This window comes from Epinephelus fuscoguttatus, linkage group LG11, assembly GCF_011397635.1.
Source record: "Epinephelus fuscoguttatus linkage group LG11, E.fuscoguttatus.final_Chr_v1".
Lineage (NCBI taxonomy): Eukaryota > Metazoa > Chordata > Actinopteri > Perciformes > Serranidae > Epinephelus > Epinephelus fuscoguttatus.
Window position 1 is genome coordinate 12,217,757 of NC_064762.1, and position 18,905 is coordinate 12,236,661.

Below are 18,905 nucleotides of genomic sequence, written 5' to 3' on the forward strand. Positions count from 1 at the left end.
TGTTTTCCCCTCGGCTCTAACCGGATGTGACGTTTGTGGGCGTTCCCGTCATTGCCGACTGTCAAGGCTATTCAAGAGAAGGCTGAGACAAAGAGCATGGATACCAAGAGGCGAAGCTCCGTTGAATTTCTGCCAACAGCCACTAGGGGAGCTACCGCCATTTTGGACTGTTGAGCTTGGACTGTTGCGCCCAGACAACATGCAAGATGTCAAGCAGAAAGGAGAAAAAAAGTAAAAGAAAACAGTGTAGTGCAATTAACTGCAACAACTATCAGTGGAACACCCTGCACCTGGCCTTCCACCGTTTCCCGAAGGATCCCGACAGGTAAGAACTCCTGAGGTGTAAATTTTAAGTGTTTTAATATCAATTTAATGTGCCAGTTTTGGAGGGAAGATAACACTTAAAAGATTAACTTGATTACTCCTTCAAAATCACCCCATAAGCCAATCTACCAATATATATATATATATATATATATATATATATATATATATATATATATACATATATATATATATATATATACATACATATATATGTGTATATATATATATATATATATATATACATACACACACACACACACACACACATATACACATATATATATATATATATATACATACACACACACACACACACACACATATATACATATATATATATATATCCCACTCTGGGGTTGAGGTGAAGAAAATAACTGTGTTGTGACCTAAATAACATGCTGTTGCTATCTGCAGAAAATATTAAAGCATGAAATCCCGCATTTTTAATGTACGAAAGCATCCTGTATCATAACTACATGTGTGCCGTTTGTAACAAACCATCGGTTCCGATAGGCAGCGGCAGTCAATGCGGCGTCGTATGTCTATGTGAATAGCCTTGCATGTGAAGTGTCACACACTTATAATTCCCTCACGCAAACAGTAACAAATAGGTTCCCCGTGAAGGTTTTTTAAATAAAATTAAATTACATTTTTCAAGGCAGAGTTTGCCTCTTTGTTTGGAAATGTGTACGCAAAACAATCTGATTAGATTAAAATTTCATTCATAACTTTTTGTGCAGGCCCAGTTGAATAACGCAACAATAATGTGTGGCTGTTGTGAAGCAGAAGGCTTTGCATGCACTGTGATACTTTGCAATATCAGGAAATGGTGCCATGGTATGGCGCAGATACTCTGAACATGTTATTTAACATTGTGAAACACTATTTTCAGCACAGCATCAAAGCAAATAATGCATAAGCGGGCTCCACTGCGACTTTAAGACTAAAATTGAGCACATTTGATCGTTTATATTTCATATAGAAGATCATAAGATGAACAATAGTTTGGCGCACACAATATCGGGGTAACTTAGGCATGCAGAGCGAACAGGGAGCCCACGTAACACAGAGAAAAGCACAGCCTCCGCCATGATCGAAACAGAACGAAATAAACGGGTGTGCACGTACCAAATGTGGGCTGAACAATCGCTGAGAATTCCTTCTTCACTCCCAACACGACATAATGTCCCCCAAACGATGTCTTCACATATAAAAAACGGCTTAAAATCTCTCAACTGTCGAAGAAACAATGGCGATGCGACGCGGAATGTGCAGGAAGTGACGAAAGATAACCGAGGGGCGGGTGACGGGTCTGGCGGGGACTTCAAAATAAAAGCGTCTAAGCGTGACTACTACCGGAGTAAAGAAATAACGGGTGACAAAGAAAAGTCTTCACCTGTTCATAGAGATTAGATTGGCAGTAATTAAAACAGAAATACAATAGAATTATTAAATCGCAGTAGTGATAAACATAATTGATGTCGACTTTTCTTTTCGTTCTGGGGTGTAAATGTAATAAAATAAACACAAACAAAGCAGACTAGAACAGTTTACATCAGAATTAGAATCACAAATACTTTATTTATCTCTGGAGGGAAAGTGTGATTCATTTCAGTAGCTCTGATGTCAAATATAGAGAATGTAGGCATAGAAACAATAAGGATAAGTACTAAGTATGGTGGTGGCAGTTTCTGCTAGACAAAACACATCAAGTCAGAAACTTGTCTCTCTCTGTAGTAGTTTAATTCAGCATCTGCAGATGAGAATGAGCTGAGTGCAAAGAGTGAGCCCTGTTCACAGGAAATGTCAGGGATCTTTTAACTAGTATCATCAGAGGGGTGACAAAGCAGTTTGGGCCATCTTATCTAGTCATGTCCTTGGACATTAAGTAAAGCACTCACAGCTTGTCACACACTGACAAAGAGTAAATGGCATGTAAGGGACTTGTGCTTGTGACATCCTGACAAGATATAAAATGCAAGATGACTTCACAGTCTTTCTACTGCGTGGCACATAGTACAGAGGCCTAAAAAAGTGCCAGTTACATTAGTGCTAAATGTTGCATAGATTTCATGAAATTCTATTATATTGTCAATCATGTTTCGATTATATTAATAATTTCCATTAATGTATGTAAAAAATGTAAAAATGAAATATGCTCAATATGCTTCAGTGGTAACACTAGTATATAAAATATTTAAGAATATAAAATATGTATTTGGTGCTGGGTATGTCAAGTGTAAAAAAAATATAACAATATGTGCCTTATGCTACAATAAAATGTATAAAACTAGATTGTAAAGTAAGAAATAAAAGAATACATTTTGAATGCGACCATGTACAACACAATACATTCTGAGACCTTGTGTTCTCATATTTTGGGTTTACTTGACCTTATACTTCATTCTACTTAACTCAGACCTGTTGTCCTCGTTCGTGGACACTTCTTTGTGCCATCTAGTGGTAGTAAGAGCACAATACACAAATCCATGTAAAAACAAGATGGCAGCCATCTCTGCCAAGTCAGTCTGCAGCCGATTCCGGTATACTTATTTAGTCCCATTGAACCCAAATAGCTAGGAGAAATTAAAAATGCATACCGAGCAAAAGTTCGGGTCTCACGAGGATATGCAGTATGTGCAACATGTGTTAAAAATATACATTTTGGAGTGGTTGAATATAGTCCAACCAGATACAGGTCATTATCATTTCTGCAGTGTACATCTGTATTATGCAGTGTATACAAACTATGAATAAAGTATAGGTGCACTCCAAAAAATGGAGAACAAGCACTTTTGAAAACAGACCAGAATAAAATCTATCCACAAAGTAAAGTTCAGTCTCAAAATATCCTTACACAAATTCTTTCAAAGATTAAAAAACAAAAAGTGACCATAGATGGAAAACAAAACATTAAAAAGAAGATTATAGAATGTCCAGCTGTGGCATATTAACCTTTTTAGAACAAAGCTTCAAAGCACAATATTGACTGCCCTTTACGTTCAAACATTTTAATTAGATCTTGCCTTCTCTTTGGGCCTCCAGGCCAAAATGTCTTTAATGACTACAAAACTATCTGCAATCCATATAGTAAAGTTCAGTGGGAAAATATCCTTCTATAAATTCTTACAAATGTCAAAAAAAAAAAAAAGCTTTTAGAATTTCCACTTTTTCCTTTTTAGAACAAAACTTCAAAGCATAATATTCACAGCCCTTTGCATTGAAACATTCTGGTCAGATCTTTCCGTCTTTTTCGGCCTCAAAATCTTGAATAATAGTTTGACAGTGAGCTTTTAAGTATACATCCCTGAAGAATTGGAATGAGTCATCAACGACATCATCTCCCTACAAGAAATACATTTTCATAACAACAAAGGAAGCTAATAGCATCTGTTTAGTGTAAAACACAACTTCCTCTTGAGTCAAGTATTTTGAGGATGTTATTCCTGATAGATGCCCACTTCATTTTCTGTGAACCTTACAATGGTGCAAATCGGCTGGTACATTTTCTTGCTCTTCTTTAATCACAGTGATCTCATTGCCTTGACCCATGATAACTATGGTGTATTCTTGGGATTCTGCTGCGTCAACGGGGACTAAATACTGAACACACTCAGTGTCAAATTCAGTTCTTATGTTTGGACATTCAGCAGATCCTTGTGTTTCAGCCATGATGTAACACTGGACATATGGACTTTCTGATTCTGCTTGTGGTTCTCCAGAGTTCGGCCATAATATCATTGAAGTATATCCAAGGGGTTCTGTAGGTTCACCTGGGACTGAATGTTCAGCACCTTCAGTGTCTGGCTCTGTTTTGACATCATCATATTGTGGACAATATTTTTCCTCAGTGTCCAGTTCTGGATTCATATTGCCATACTGTGGATCGTACTCCTCTTATTTTGTCTGTATGTTTCCTTGGAGAGGACTGCCACAAGTTTCACTCTCAAGACTCCCATTCATCTGCACCATCGTCCCAGGATCTGTCAAGAACTCAGTGTCCTCTTCCTAGGGCCAAAATGAACATGTTAATGTTGAAACTGTGTTCAAGGATATCGTTAATTATCTTTGTTTTTGTTCCACACATCATTTTGGCAAAATTGGCCACTTCATGAATAGTCCCATGTGTCAATACATGTATGTTAAGCTTATCATTTGGTTGGTCTTTGTCCACAAAAAGGTTTAAACCTATATTCTTGCAGAGAGGGAGTCTTCCATGACGTTCTTCCCTAGGGTTGAGAAGCCAGTGTACAGATCCTTTGGAGGCTTTTGCTCTGTGCAGTTTCCATCTGCAGAGACTGTGTGCAGCATGATGTGTGGATGAGGATGACCATTGTGACCAGGGTCAGATTTGTCCTGACAAAGCCATGATAGCCAAATCCAACATTAAATTCAAGGCCTGCTTTCTTGGACATGGTGAACTGACCAAACTCTGTGATTGGTGAGGAGAGGATTTGTTTTACACGGTTAGCACGTAACTTCCACATGATCTCTGTTCCCATTTCGTCTTGCTCCATGTCATGTTTATTTGATGCATTTCTTGGAGTCTGTCTTGGCTCTTCCGCTCCACAAAGCCCTCTTTCATCAGGTTGACTTGCAAATGGTGGGTTCACATTTGAGTTTACAGTTGGTGAACTGGATGAGATTTCAGTGGTGGTGAATAAAGGCGTACAATAAGCAAGATAACTTGGCTCTGAGTCTCCAGCAATGTCAGAGTTCAGTGAACAACTTTTTGGGCTTTGTAAGTGATCCAGTTTGCCAGTGTATCCTGGATTTGTGACTTTGTCAGAGTCTTGATCAGACTCTCCTAGTGGAAAAGTGTGACAATGATCTCCCTCCGCTTTTTCACTGGTACACAAATCAGTGTGATGAGAGAGTGAGTTTGTCTCCATGTCTTCAAACTGTCCTCTTCTGCACCTTTAGTTCACCCTTTCACATGAGCTTGACAGAGCCCTCTTTTTCTGGTTACTTTTTAAATCAGACTGCCTTCTTTTCATCACGTCCTTGAGGTGATACTGTGAGGCTTCCATATTGCAGTGGTGATACCTTAGTTCTTTTGAAGTGGTTTGTTTGCATTTGCAAAATGGCTCATCTATAAACTCTGGGCTGATTTTGGTACCAGTGGCGAGGAGTCTACTGTTCTTCTTGGTCTTCTATGTCTTCCTATCCTGTTTTTAGTTCAGGAGAAAAAAAGGACAAGTGATACAGACTATATCTAATCCTTGAGTCTTACACCATTTATGTATCAATTATGTAATATCTATCAGAGAAAATACAGGACATTTTATAGTTATAGATTATCAAATCTAAAAAAAGGAATGGGTTTGCAGATTTGTCTCTATCTTGTATCTTGCACTGTATTTTTTGCTGTTTGTACTTGCTGTGTTTTCTATTTATTTAACTGTTTGTATATTTATTGTGAAGCACTTTGTGACTTTGAGCTGTGAAAGGTGCTATATAAATAAAGATTTACTTTACTTTACTTACACATATGGTGACCTGCATGACTTCATAATGATGATTTTATACCTAATATTTATATCCACTACTTTTGTCTAGTCATTTATGAACTTTTAATGTATATCATGGAATTCTTTAAATTTAAGATCTATGGATATATTGCTGTTTGTTTTTTTTATAATGGTGTCTTGTAAGGTGTCTTTGAGTGCTTTGAAAGGCCCCTACAAATAAATTGCGTTAGTATTGTTGTTGTGTTGATGACAATCAAGACTTACCCATTTGATCTGATTTATTTATTCATATTCAGGATTTTATATAAGATACTTTTTTGCGGGTAATGATGTAGTAGCTATAAACTGATATCTGCATGCAGAACCTGTAGGCAACAAGACAAGATTTTGGTATCAACAGCGTTCTGGTTTTGTAGTCGGAGTAGTATTGACCAATCACATACAGGTAAAAAGTCTGGAGCAAAAGAGGCAGGATTAGAAATTAGTCTCTATACAAATTTAAAATACTGTCTTCAAAGTTGTGTAAACTTCCACACACTGGGTTTGAATTGGGGTAGTTATGTTATTATGTTATTTTAACATCTGCTCACCTTCACACAGGTAAAATATTGTGTGTCCATAATTCATCTCAGGTAAATATCCAATGAACAATTTCAGTGTCCATTTCAATCAATTTCAGTTTCAACACTCTACAATCTCTTCATACTGCCACAGTTTACACGGTCAAAACCACTCTTTGCTTTCCCCATCACACACCTGCTGCTCATCACCTGCACTTTACCCATTTCATCTGCGTTTTCCTGTTCTAGTGTGCCATCCCGTGTGCAAACAACAAAACTATATCTATTTACATGTAGTCGCCATCATACATGAATCAAAACAAATATAAAGAATGTTGTTGTCGCTCCAACGTTTAATTTTATTCTGTGAAGCATTCTGTAAAGTCAGTTTCCGCATGAAAGTTTTGAATGAATCACTGATCGTCCCTCCTACTTTTCAGAGTAATGATAATTGAGATTTTACTGTGAAGAAGGATTGTAGAAAGTCAGTGAAACTGTTCTTTCTTCACAATATCTCCCATTGACAGGTCTACTGTATGGAGGAGGAGCACATATATCAATATGCAAAACATATGTTTGAGAGTGTTTCTACATCCATTTATGGCCAAATATAGGTGTTTTGTGGCTCATGGTACACATTTGTAAATTGTCTTGTTTGAGTTCCAAATAATAAAGTCCAATAAAAATGTCCATAGCCCCAGGGTCAGCGGATCACTGGATACTTTATAATTAATTTGTAGAAACAGAACTTTCTCCCTCATTTATCCTCCCAAGTTTTGACTTACGCACAAATACTCAAATTAAGTCCCAAATTAATTCACCTTTGGTATAAAATGATACATTATCTGCCTTTTATCGTAAATTACTCGCAGAGATAATGTATGGTAAATGAACACCTATGCTTGTATGAATATGAGTAGGATATATGGCACTGTAACTATAACCAGTGTTCCTTACTAACATGAATATATGGTCGTGTACGAAACTCTTAAACTTGAATGTAATGATGCATAAGAAAACATACGATATGGTGATATATGAACTTGACATGAGTATATGATATTACATCAAACACTGAACACATTTTATCATCTGTCAACATTCAACTGATGGAGGCGAAAAACCTGGCGGCTGTTTAATCCAGGAAAAGTCCCCCATCGGCCCCTTCCCGTTAGGCGGCCTAACAGATGAATCTTAAACAGACTGATCAAATACATAACACAGTAGAATGCAACTTACTGATTAGAATATAATAGAATCACAGAAATCATTTTGGATGATATGCATAACTTGCTAAGTTGAAATTGCTAATACACTTTCCTCTTGTAAAATCAAAACACAAAACTGAATACAGAAAATAAATATGAGTGTCAGCCATTGTTCATCATTCTCTCTCACAGTTCCTCCTCGTCCTTTGAATTGTCCGTGTACTCAGGGATTGGGAACAAATCTGGTATTTTCCTCCCTCCTCTGCGCACCAATCGTTCAGGGGTCAGCATACTTAGCATTTGTGCTCCCTTCATGTCTGTTACGAGGTTCAGCCTCTTGTCCATTGCTCTCACACACCATTTCTTCAGGATAGGCACGATGCAACATGTCAATAAGGGGAACAGAATTAGTACTATCAGTATAATTATCCCTGTCTTCCTGGAGCGGCTGTGACTCCAGCGGATGTCTCGTGCACCTCATCTTCAGAGTCTAACTCGGGCTCCTTGAAGCAGTCTCTTTCGTCCCTAGGTTGCCTGGTGATTGGTTCAGAAAACACCACATCGTGTTTCCTTCGACTTGGACTGCTGTGGGATTCGATACTAGAGGAGGGACTATGTAGAGGCAGATAATGTATCATTTTATACCAAAGGTGAAAAATGAGGTCAGTTACACTAGGTTTAGGAAGCAGCTGGTCAAATATCAGATTTGGCAGTAAAAAGGACCCATCAGGTGTTTTGATAATTTGAGTATTGGTGCTTAAGTCAAACCTTGGGAGGTTAAATGAGGGAGAACGTTCTGGGTTAGGGTGACCTGACCGTTGGAACAGATATGCCAAATTTCGCAATAGGAACGGTTGTTTTTGCCAGAAAGACAAAGATAGAAAATACTGACGCACGAAGTCTAGCTCTAGGAATAAGTAGGAAACCAGGAGAACTTTGGATTCCCAGAAAATACGACCCAAGCGTGTTCACACACACACACACACGTATATGAACGAGCAGACGCCCAGTATAAAAGTACTTGAAGGGTGATTGTTCAGGGCTGTTTCCATCTGTTTTGCTGTGTAGACTAGTATACTGTTGTATGCTAAAGTTCTGCGATTAAAGTAACCCCGTTGGCTGTAACTTTTCTCCGTGGTTCTCTGAGTCTCTTCATTTCAGTGTTTGCTGAAGTTGAGCATTTTCCTTACAATATATAGGTTTCTCCGGCCTGTCGCTGGATCGAGCCCTGAGGAACTTCTTAAAGGCCTTTCCACTGATGGGAGAGACTCAAGAGAGAGAGAGGGGGTCCTTGTACATTTTTGTCCTTATATATATATGTATATATTTTCAACCCCAAAACTATTTCATCTTCAGTGTTTTTTTTTTTAAATCCACACTTGAATGTCGGGCATTTTCAAGAAAATATGTAGTTTTCTTAAAAATCAACTGGAAGAATAATGTCATGTGCTTGCATAAGATTTCTGCTCAGTCATTCTAACAAAACCATAAAGGGACCCAAGTAGAAGAAGAAATGATTTTGCACTTGTCCTGTGCATTTGACCTAACTATTAGGGATGGGTACCGAACTCCGGTATTGAACGAGCCCCGGGGCTACATTCTCCAAGACCGCAGTACTGATAAGCTCTGACCTTAACGGTTCTGCTATCGGAACTTGAGCAGTCGCATTTTTTTTTTTTTTTTTTTTACAAGATAAACGTTATCTTGCACATTTATCTCACCATCTCCGTCAATTATCTGTCATTGTATTGTAATTTTCTCTATTCTCCCTGAAGACGAGAGATCTGTGTCGCTCACCCTGGCTGCCTGCTGTGTGTGAGTGGAGAGAAGGGGACGGGGCTGTTGTTCCAGTGACACAGACACACACACACGCACACAAGACAGCGCACACACCAACTCAAGCTCGTAGTCTACCTTTAGATAGATAACAATGGCAGAGAGAGCCAAACGGTCAAAAGTGTGGCTTTACATTACAAGAGGTGATGCAGACACAGCGCGTGGCGGCAACGCAAGTAATTTGTCAAAACACCTTGTGAAAGTGCACCATATTCAGACGTACAGGGTTTGACTGCCCTAGCACAGCTAGTTCATTTACGTCCAGTCCAGGTTTGTAACATTATGCTAGCAGCCAACACAAAATGAGCCGTTCACATTTCTCTCTTTGTGGCAGGGAACGGTCCACAAACCTCACCGCACTTTAGGGACTGTTCTTTACTTATGAAGGGACTGTTCTTTACTTGTCAGGGAAGGAGGGTGGCTGGTTGATTTTTATTTCATTTTTTTATTTTATTTTGATCCCCCCATGTTAATCACTTATTGATGCTGTTTTTGAAGTATGAATAAGTCAATAAGTAATTTATTCCATTGAAATATCATTGATGTATTATAGAAAAGTGATTTATCTTTTTATAAATGACAAAAGGCACATCTGCCTAATTTTTGCTGTGGTATCCTGATACTACTCAGAACCATGATACTTTCACTGATATCGCACCGTGGGTCCCAATTTTGGTACCGTGACAACACTATTATTTTATGTATTTTACATTTCAAGCTGTAAAAAGTAAAATGTTTTGTTAAAAAACTATTTTGTTGCATAATGAGAATTGAGAAAATAAAGCAATTTATGATCTTAATTTGTTTTTTTCTTCCTCAAAAAGTATCGATAAGAGTACCGTTAAAATACCGGATCAATAAGCAGTACTGATAAGAGTAGTAGTACCGTTAAAATCTTAATGATACCCATCCCTACTAACTATGTAAGAGCAGTGGTGCTATCCAGACCCTCTGCGCTGTCATCAGCACAAATTCTGTCCCCATGTGATAAAATTAAAATATTCAGACCACTTTCCGAGGTGGTCTAAGTACAATTCCCTTCAGAGGGGTCTGAGTTCTCTTGGAGTGCTCCCATATGCGCAAAAATGCCGAGTCACTGCTCTGTATCCATTTAGAGGACTGAAAAGGACCAAGTGTCAAAACACCCTAAGATAAAACAGTTGGTGTTTAATACTCCTAAAGTAGAGATGAGCAAATGCAAAAGACTTGAGATCTATCTCTACAAGCAAATGATCATAAATCACAACCATATCATTTATAATACAAGTTCACAGTATTTGAAATGAGTACACAGAAGAGGATGCTTTCAAAGTTTATATAAATGTACTAAAACAGCAATGAGCAACAGACAAGTCCATCCAGATAAAGGTCATTTTGATTTCTGTTATCCTGTATATCCATGAAATGCTGTGCTTACTAATTAAGAACAAAGTATGGACACACTCATATTTACAAATTTATGACAAATTCACAGAGTGTCCACAGTTTGTGTCATTTACAAAATATTTTCATTGCAAACTTGCTTTTTCAAAAATAAGTGACAATAATCTATGTATAAAGTGATCAGAAAAAAAACAAACAGAACAGGCACTTTTAAAGTAAGGCAAGACCGTCTCATATGACTATAATACAATTATCTGATATCCACAAAGTCAGCAATGTCCAGTCTCAATTGACCAAAAGAAAAAGAAACATTAAAAAGTGTAATGTATTTTCAACTTGTCCTTTTTACAACAAAACTTCAAAGCAGAATATTTACAACCTTATGCATTAGCTATCTGTTAGGCCTCCACTTCTTGAGTATGAGTTTAACAGAGCTTTTTAAAGTATACATTCCTGAAATAAGTCACGAATTACATTCTCAATACAGTTCCATAGAAACCAAGGCAGCTAATAGCATCTGTTTAGTGTGAAACTATAATTTAGAGGCTTAAGGATTTCATTACTGTTAGATGCCCACTTCATTTTCTGTGAGCTTCACCTTGCTGCAAGTCAGCTGGCACATTTTCTTGCCCTTGTTTGATCAATATGCTCTCACTGCCTGGACCTATGGTTACCATGGGGCATCCGACTGCTTGAACTGGGACTAAATACTGAACACCCTCAGTGTTCAGTCTGGGTGTTATGTTACTCACAATGTCAGGACGTATAGAGGGTCCTTGTGGTTCTGCCAGGATGTAACACTGGACATACTGGTTTTGCAATCCCGCCTGCGGTCCGACCAAGTTTGGCAAAACTACCACTGGCATATACCCAAGGAGTCCTGTAGCCACATCTGGGACTAAGTGCTGAGCATCTTCAGTGTTTGACTTTGTCTTGACATCATCATTATGTTTTTCCTCTGTGTCTGGTTCTGGTTTTATATTACCATGATGTGGATTGTACTCCTCTTTAATCTGTGCGTTTCCCGGGAGAGGACTGCCACAACCTTCACTCACTGGACTCCCACTCATCTGCACTACTGTCTCAGTGTCCAGTTCTGGATTCATATTGCCAAACTGTGCATCGTACTCCTTCTCTCCGATCTGTATGTTTCCCTGGAGAGGACTGTCACAACCTTCACTCACTGGACTTCCACACATTGGCAGTGCCGACCAAGGATCTATTGAGAACTCAGTGTCCTCAAAGGACCAAGCCACCTCGTCAGTTTCGACAACATTAAGAAAATCATCATCACTGGAATCTGAATGGTTTCTGCCCATTCTCTTTTTGACTGGTTCTTTCCTGGAATGCTTTTTTGGTTTCTCATTATGTGTCCCGGGAGCAAATATAAATGGCAACCTGAAGACTTCATGTGGTCTGTTTCGATTCATGTCACGTTGCTTGACCATGGCTTGGACTTTGGATGTAGTAGCTATGGAAAATTCCCAGCGCCTGTGATGTTGTGAGCTAAGATCAAAGTTATAGTCAAGAATGTCAAACAGTGTGTGTGGCATGTAGTTTCCTGGATTCTTGACTGCAAATTTATGGATCTCACACACTACAGCTCTCGTCAATAAATCCAAGTCCAGCTTCTCTTTCTCGCCTGATTTTGATGTGACATCTAGATCCAGACCTATCTCTGTGCAATGGGGAAAACATTTCCCCTTACTCCGTTGATGTGTCTTTGATTTTACGACACTTGTGTTAGGACTTGGCAGCGTGGGTCTTTTCTCCTTAGTTTGAAGTGCCAGCATTCTTTTTTTAATAGTTTCCTTCCTTTCACTGATCTGCGTGGCAGATGCCTCAACAAGTTTACTTAAATGCCTGGGTTGTCTTTGTGGCTGAAAAACACAGACTTCATCCAACCATGCGTGTCCACCATCCTTGTGTTTTTCTTTACTAAGCCACACTTTGTTCCATATATCTACAGGCTGCAGGCTCATGTTGAAGTTGTTTTCAATGATTGCACAAATGGTTTTAAGTTTTGACCCACACAATTTTTTGGCAAAACTAGCCACTTCAACGATAATCCCACTTGTCAATACATGCATGTCAAGTTTATCTTTCGGTTGGTCTTTGTTCACACACAGGTTCAAACCTATTTTCTTGCAGCGAGGGTAGCGGTCCATTATCGTCTCCTCTGTTGCTGAGGAGGTAAGGGAAGGATCCTTTGCAGGCTTTTGTTCTATGCAGTTTGCATTTGCAGAAACTGTGTCGAGCATTATATGTGGACGAGGATGATGCATTTCACTGGGATTGGATTCATCCTGATGAAGCTTATCATTTCTGTCTTGATAGCATTTAGGGCAATATTTAGGTCTGTCAGAAATAGGTTCTTGTATGTCAGGGAGTTCAAAAGGCATATTCATTCGAGGATTGCTACTTTTGTGCTTTCTTAGCCCCAAAACTTTTTTCCAAATTTGCAGCGTAAAGGCACTGCGATGCAGCTCACTCTTGAAATCAAGATGAAAATTATACTCCAGTATCTCTGTGATGAAATACTTTTCTGCTGAGTGCAGTGCGTTGGCAAAAGTATCCACTTCGACCATGATGCCATTGGTCAGTAACTTGGGATCAAGATTCTGCTTTACTCCAGATCCTACATTGAAATCAATGCCCAATGTTTTGCATCTGGGGTAAGAATATAATGGGCAATGTTCTCCGTGAGGTATTGAGAGGATTTGCTGCATTTGATTGGCCCGCAATTTCCACAGCTTTAAATCTAACTCTTCTGGGTATTCAGTCTTGTCGTCCATTACTGCAGCCTGGGAATATCCAGTACCACTTGCATCTAAAGTTTGGTCATTCTGGCAATCTTGATTTAGGTTTGTTGCTTTTGTGCCCTTTATTTTCAAATGTTTTGAAAGTTTTGATGATAGATTCTTTTGCTCACATACAGCAGCAACAATTCTTCTGGTATCTCCACTTTGCAAATCGAAATCAAAATTGTGTCTGAGAATGTCAAGACAAATCTGCTCAAATGTTCCACACAATTGTTCTGCAAAGTTTGTCACTTCAGTCATTGCTCCATTGGTCAGTTTGTTGATATCCAGTTTTGTGTTTTGTTTACGGTTATTTACGTGTAGCTTCAGACCAATTTCCTTGCAGAAGGGATGAGGATCCACAATCATCTCTGATATATGTTCTTTGCTTTCAGTGTGTGAATCAGAAGGACACACAGGAGCAACATTACATTCTTCCATTCTTGATTCGATGCCGAGTTCAGAATTGACACTGACCATGCTCTGACTTGGCATATTTATTGATAGCATGGGACCAGGAAATTCAAAGACCTCTTTTGAGAATCTGACTGCATCTTCGCAACTTCTCAGTTTTCTTACTCTTTTCATAATTTCACATGTGAAAAGATCCCTCTGGTGTTGACTCTGCAGGCCAAAGTCAAAGTTGTACTCAAGAATCTCCATGATGAAATCCTGTTGAGATGAATTCATTGCTAAGGCAAATTTAGCAACTTCAAGCAAAACAGAATTAGTTAAAGAGTCAACACTGATGTGTTGCTTTGGGCCAAATCCAACATTAAACTCAAGGCCTGCTCTCTTGGACAAGGTGAATTTACCAAACTCTTTGTTTGGTGAGGAGAGGATTTGTTTTACACGGTTAGCACGCAACTTCCACAGAGTCTCTGTTCCCATTTCCTCTTGCTCCATGTCACATTCAGTTGGCTCATTTCTAAGAGTCTGTGTTTGCTCTTCACCTCCTGAATCTGTAATGTCACCCCAGTCTAGATCTGACTCTCCTAGAGGACAAGTGTAGTAGTTCTCTGTTCCCATTCTCTCTGGTGCTGTGACTTTTCCCTTGCTTTGTAGTGCCAGCTTTCTGTTTTTGAACCTTTCTTTCAATTCACTTTTCCGCATGGATGTTGCCTGTTTCACTTTACTTGCATGTCTAAATTGTTTTTGTGGATGCTGTTGAATTACATAGACTTCACTTAACCAGGCCTGACTGGCAGATTTCTTATACTTCTTCAGCACTGCAAGGAACATGGCTGCAGGATTGATATCTTGCCTCTGCATGCCAATTTTGAAGTTGTGTTCAAGGACATCATTGATGATCTTATTTTTTGTCCCACACAGTTTTATGGTAAAATTGAACACTTCAGTTATAATGCCGTGTGTCAGCAAATGCAAGTCCACTTTATCTTTTGGTTGGTCTTTGTCTACGCACAGGTCCAGACCTATTTTCTTGCAGCGAGAGTACCTGTCAATTATTGTTTCCGCTGCTGCTGAGAGAGTCGAGGACAAATCCTTTGCAGGCTTCTGTGCTGTGGAGTTTGCATCAGCAAGGAATGTGTCAGTCATGGTATGTGGACGGGGATGATGCATGTGACCACCGTCAGATTCATCCTGATGAAGCTTGTCAGTTCTGACTTGATAGCATCTGGGGCAACACTTGGCAGATTCTTCTATGTACCCCAGGTCAGGGAGTTCAAAAAGCATATTTATTTGACTAAAGTTGAACTTTTTACGTGCTGCTTGAATTGCATACCAAGTTTGCGTTGCAAATGCACTGCGATGCAGCTCATTCTTGAAATCAAGATGAAAATTGTACTCCAGTATATCTGTGATGAAATACCTTTGGGATGATAGCAAGGCTGTGGCAAACTTGTTCAGTTCAACCATGATGCCATTGGTCAGTAACTTGGGATCAAGATTTTGTTTAATTCCAGATCCTACATTGAAATCAATGCCAATTTTTTTGCATCTGGAGTAAGAATAAAATGGGCAATGTTCTTCATGAGGTACTGAGAGGATGTACTCAATATACCTGGCCCGCAATTTCCACAGCATTAAGTTGTGTTCATCTTGCTGTTGAATGTCAGCAGACGCGTCTACATATTGGTCTATGGTAGCAGCCTTGGAAGGACCAGCACTGTTTGCATCTAAATTTGCGCTGTTTTGGCAATCCAGTTGCAACATTGTTGAATAATCTGTTCCTGTGCCTTTTATTTCCCTGTCGAGGCTTGCACAATTTGATAAATTCTTCTGCTCCATTATGGCAGGAATTTGTGCAAGAATATCTCTGGCAAGATCAGAATGTCCACTTTGTGAATCGAGATCCAAGTTGTGTCTGAGAATGTCAAGACAAATCTGCTCAAATGTTCCACACAACTTTTCTGCAAAGTTCATCACTTCAGTCATTGCTCCATTGGTCAGGTTGTTGATATCCAGTTTTTTGTTTGGTTGAATTTTGTTCACATGCAGTTTCAGACCTATTTTCTTGCAGAAGGGATAAAGATCCACAATCTTCTGTGAAATGTGTTCTTTGGTTTTAGAATTTAAATTAGGAGGACACACAGAGGCAACATCACAATCCTCAACTCTCAATTCACTGCTGAGGTTGGGATTGACACTGCCCATGCTCTGATTTGCCATATTTACTGACGACATGGGACCAGGTAGTTGCAAATACTCTTTTGAGAATGTGACTGCATCTTCACAACTTCTCGAATTTCTTACTCTTTTCATAATTTCACATATGAAAAGGTCCCTCTGGTGTTGACTCTGCAGGCCAAAGTCAAAGTTGTACTCAAGAATCTCCATGATGAAATCCTGTTGAGATGAATTCATTGCTAGAGCAAATTTAGCAACTTCAAGCAAAACAGAATTAGTTAAAGAGTCAACACTGATGTGTTGCTTTGGGCCAAATCCAACATTAAACTCAAGGCCTGCTCTCTTGGACCAGGAGTATTCACCAAACGCTCTGTTCGGTGAGGAGAGGATTTGTTTTACATGGTTAGCACGCAACTTCCACAGAGTCTCTGTTCCCATTTCCTCTTGCTCCATGTCACATTCAGTCGGCTCATTTCTAAGAGTCTGTGTTTGCTCTTCACCTCCTGAATCTGTAATGTCACCCCAGTCTAGATCTGACTCTCCTAGAGGACAAGTGTAGTAGTTCTCTGTTCCCATTCTCTCTGGTGCTGTGACTTTTCCCTTGCTTTGTAGTGCCAGCTTTCTGTTTTTGAACCTTTCTTTCAATTCACTTCTCCGCATGGATGTTGCCTGTTTCACTTTACTTGCATGTCTAAATTGTTTTTGTGGATAGTGTTGAATTACATAGACTTCACTTAACCAGGCCTGACTGGCAGATTTCTTATACTTCTTCAGCACCGCAAGGAACATGGCTGCAGGATTGATATCTTGCCTCTGCATGCCAATTTTGAAGTTGTGCTCAAGGACATCATTGATGATCTTATTTTTTGTCCCACACAGTTTTATGGTAAAATTGAACACTTCAGTTATAATGCCATGTGTCAACAAATGCAAGTCCACTTTATCTTTTGGTTGGTCTTTGTCTACACACAGGTCCAGACCTATTTTCTTGCAGCGAGAGTACCTGTCAATTATTGTTTCCACTGCTGCTGAGAGAGTCGAGGACAGATCCTTTGCAGGCTTCTGTGCTGTGGAGTTTGCATCAGCAAAGAATGGGTCAGTCATGGTATGTGGACGGGGATGATGCATGTGACCAGCGTCAGATTCATCCTGATGAAGCTTGTCAGTTCTGACTTGATAGCATCTGGGGCAACACTTGGTAGATTCTTCTATGTACCTCAGGTCAGGGAGTTCAAAAAGCATATTTATTCGACTAAAGTTGAACTTTTTACGTGCTGCTTGAATTGCATACCAAGTTTGCGTTGCAAATGCACTGCGATGCAGCTCATTCTTGAAATCAAGATGAAAATTGTACTCCAGTATATCTGTGATGAAATGCCTTTGGGATGATAGCAAGGCTGTGGCAAACTTGGTCAGTTCAACCATGATGCCATTGGTCAGTAACTTGGGATCAAGATTTTGTTTAATTCCAGATCCTACATTGAAATCAATGCCAATTTTTTTGCATCTGGAGTAAGAATAAAATGGGCAATGTTCTTCATGAGGTACTGAGAGGATGTACTCAATATAAGTGGCCCGCAATTTCCACAGCATTAAATTGTGTTCATCTTGCTGTTGAATGTCAGCAGAAGTGTCTACATATTGGTCTATGGTAGCAGCCTCGGAAGGACCAGCACTGCTTGCATCTAAATTTGCGCTGTTTTGGCAATCCAGTTGCAACATTGTTGAATAATCTGTTCCTGTGCCTTTTATTTCCCTGTCGAGGCTTGCACAATTTGATAAATTCTTCTGCTCCATTATGGCAGGAATTTGTGCAAGAATATCTCTGGCAAGATCAGAATGTCCACTCTGCGAATCGAGATCCAAGTTGTGTCTGAGAATGTCAAGACAAATCTGCTCAAATGTTCCACACAACTTTTCTGCAAAGTTCATCACTTCAGTCATTGCTCCATTGGTCAGGCTGTTGATATCCAGTTTTTTGTTTGGTTGAATTTTGTTCACATGCAGTTTCAGACCTATTTTCTTGCAGAAGGGATAAAGATCCACAATCTTCTGTGAAATGTGTTCTTTGGTGTTAGCATTTACATTCGAAGGACACACAGGGGCAACATCACAATCCTCAACTCTCAATTCACTGCTGAGCTCGGGATTGACACTGCCCATGCTCTGATTTGCCATATTTACTGATGACATGGAACCAGGTAGTTGCAAATACTCTTTTGAGAATCTGACTGCATCTCCACAACTTCTCGAATTTCTTACTCTTTTCATAATTTCACATATGAAAAGATCCCTCTGGTGTTGACTCTGCAGGCCAAAGTCAAAGTTGTACTCAAGAATCTCCATGATGAAATCCTGTTGAGATGAATTCATTGCTAAGGCAAATTTAGCAACTTCAAGCAAAACAGAATTAGTTAAAGAGTCAACACTGATGTGTTGCTTTGGGCCAAATCCAACATTGAACTCAAGGCCTGCTCTCTTGGACCAGGAGTATTCACCAAACGCTCTGTTCGGTGAGGAGAGGATTTGTTTTACACGGTTAGCACGCAACTTCCACAGAGTCTCTGTTCCCATTTCCTCTTGCTCCATGTCACATTCAGTTGGCTCATTTCTAAGAGTCTGTGTTTGCTCTTCACCTCCTGAATCTGTAATGTCACCCCAGTCTAGATCTGACTCTCCTAGAGGACAAGTGTAGTAGTTCTCTGTTCTCATTCTCTCTGGTGCTGTGAC

General features: G+C 39.4%; 2 protein-coding genes across 9 annotated transcripts in view; both read right to left on the reverse strand.

The window, feature by feature from the left end:
- The window catches only part of LOC125897234 (uncharacterized), a 36,551-nt gene that overhangs the window by 17,276 nt on the left and 370 nt on the right, over window positions 1–18,905 (reverse strand). For 4 of the 8 annotated variants that reach the window (XM_049590405.1, XM_049590402.1, XM_049590403.1 and 1 more), the window contains exon 1: window positions 1,456–1,613. Coding sequence is in view for 4 of the 8 variants with exons in the window: in XM_049590404.1 (XP_049446361.1) it covers window positions 14,118–17,303 (3,186 nt within the window). In the remaining 4 variants the exon portion in view is untranslated. Of the gene's footprint in view, window positions 1–1,455; window positions 1,614–14,117; window positions 18,888–18,905 lie in introns of those variants that run through there. The other 4 variants (XM_049590407.1, XM_049590401.1, XM_049590406.1 and 1 more) reach the window with 4 other exon arrangements.
- The window catches only part of LOC125897236 (uncharacterized), a 34,962-nt gene continuing 19,564 nt past the window's right edge, over window positions 3,508–18,905 (reverse strand). The window contains exon 3 of the transcript XR_007450397.1: window positions 3,508–3,804. The gene's annotated coding sequence lies outside the window, so the exon portion shown is untranslated. The remainder of the gene's footprint in view (window positions 3,805–18,905) is intronic.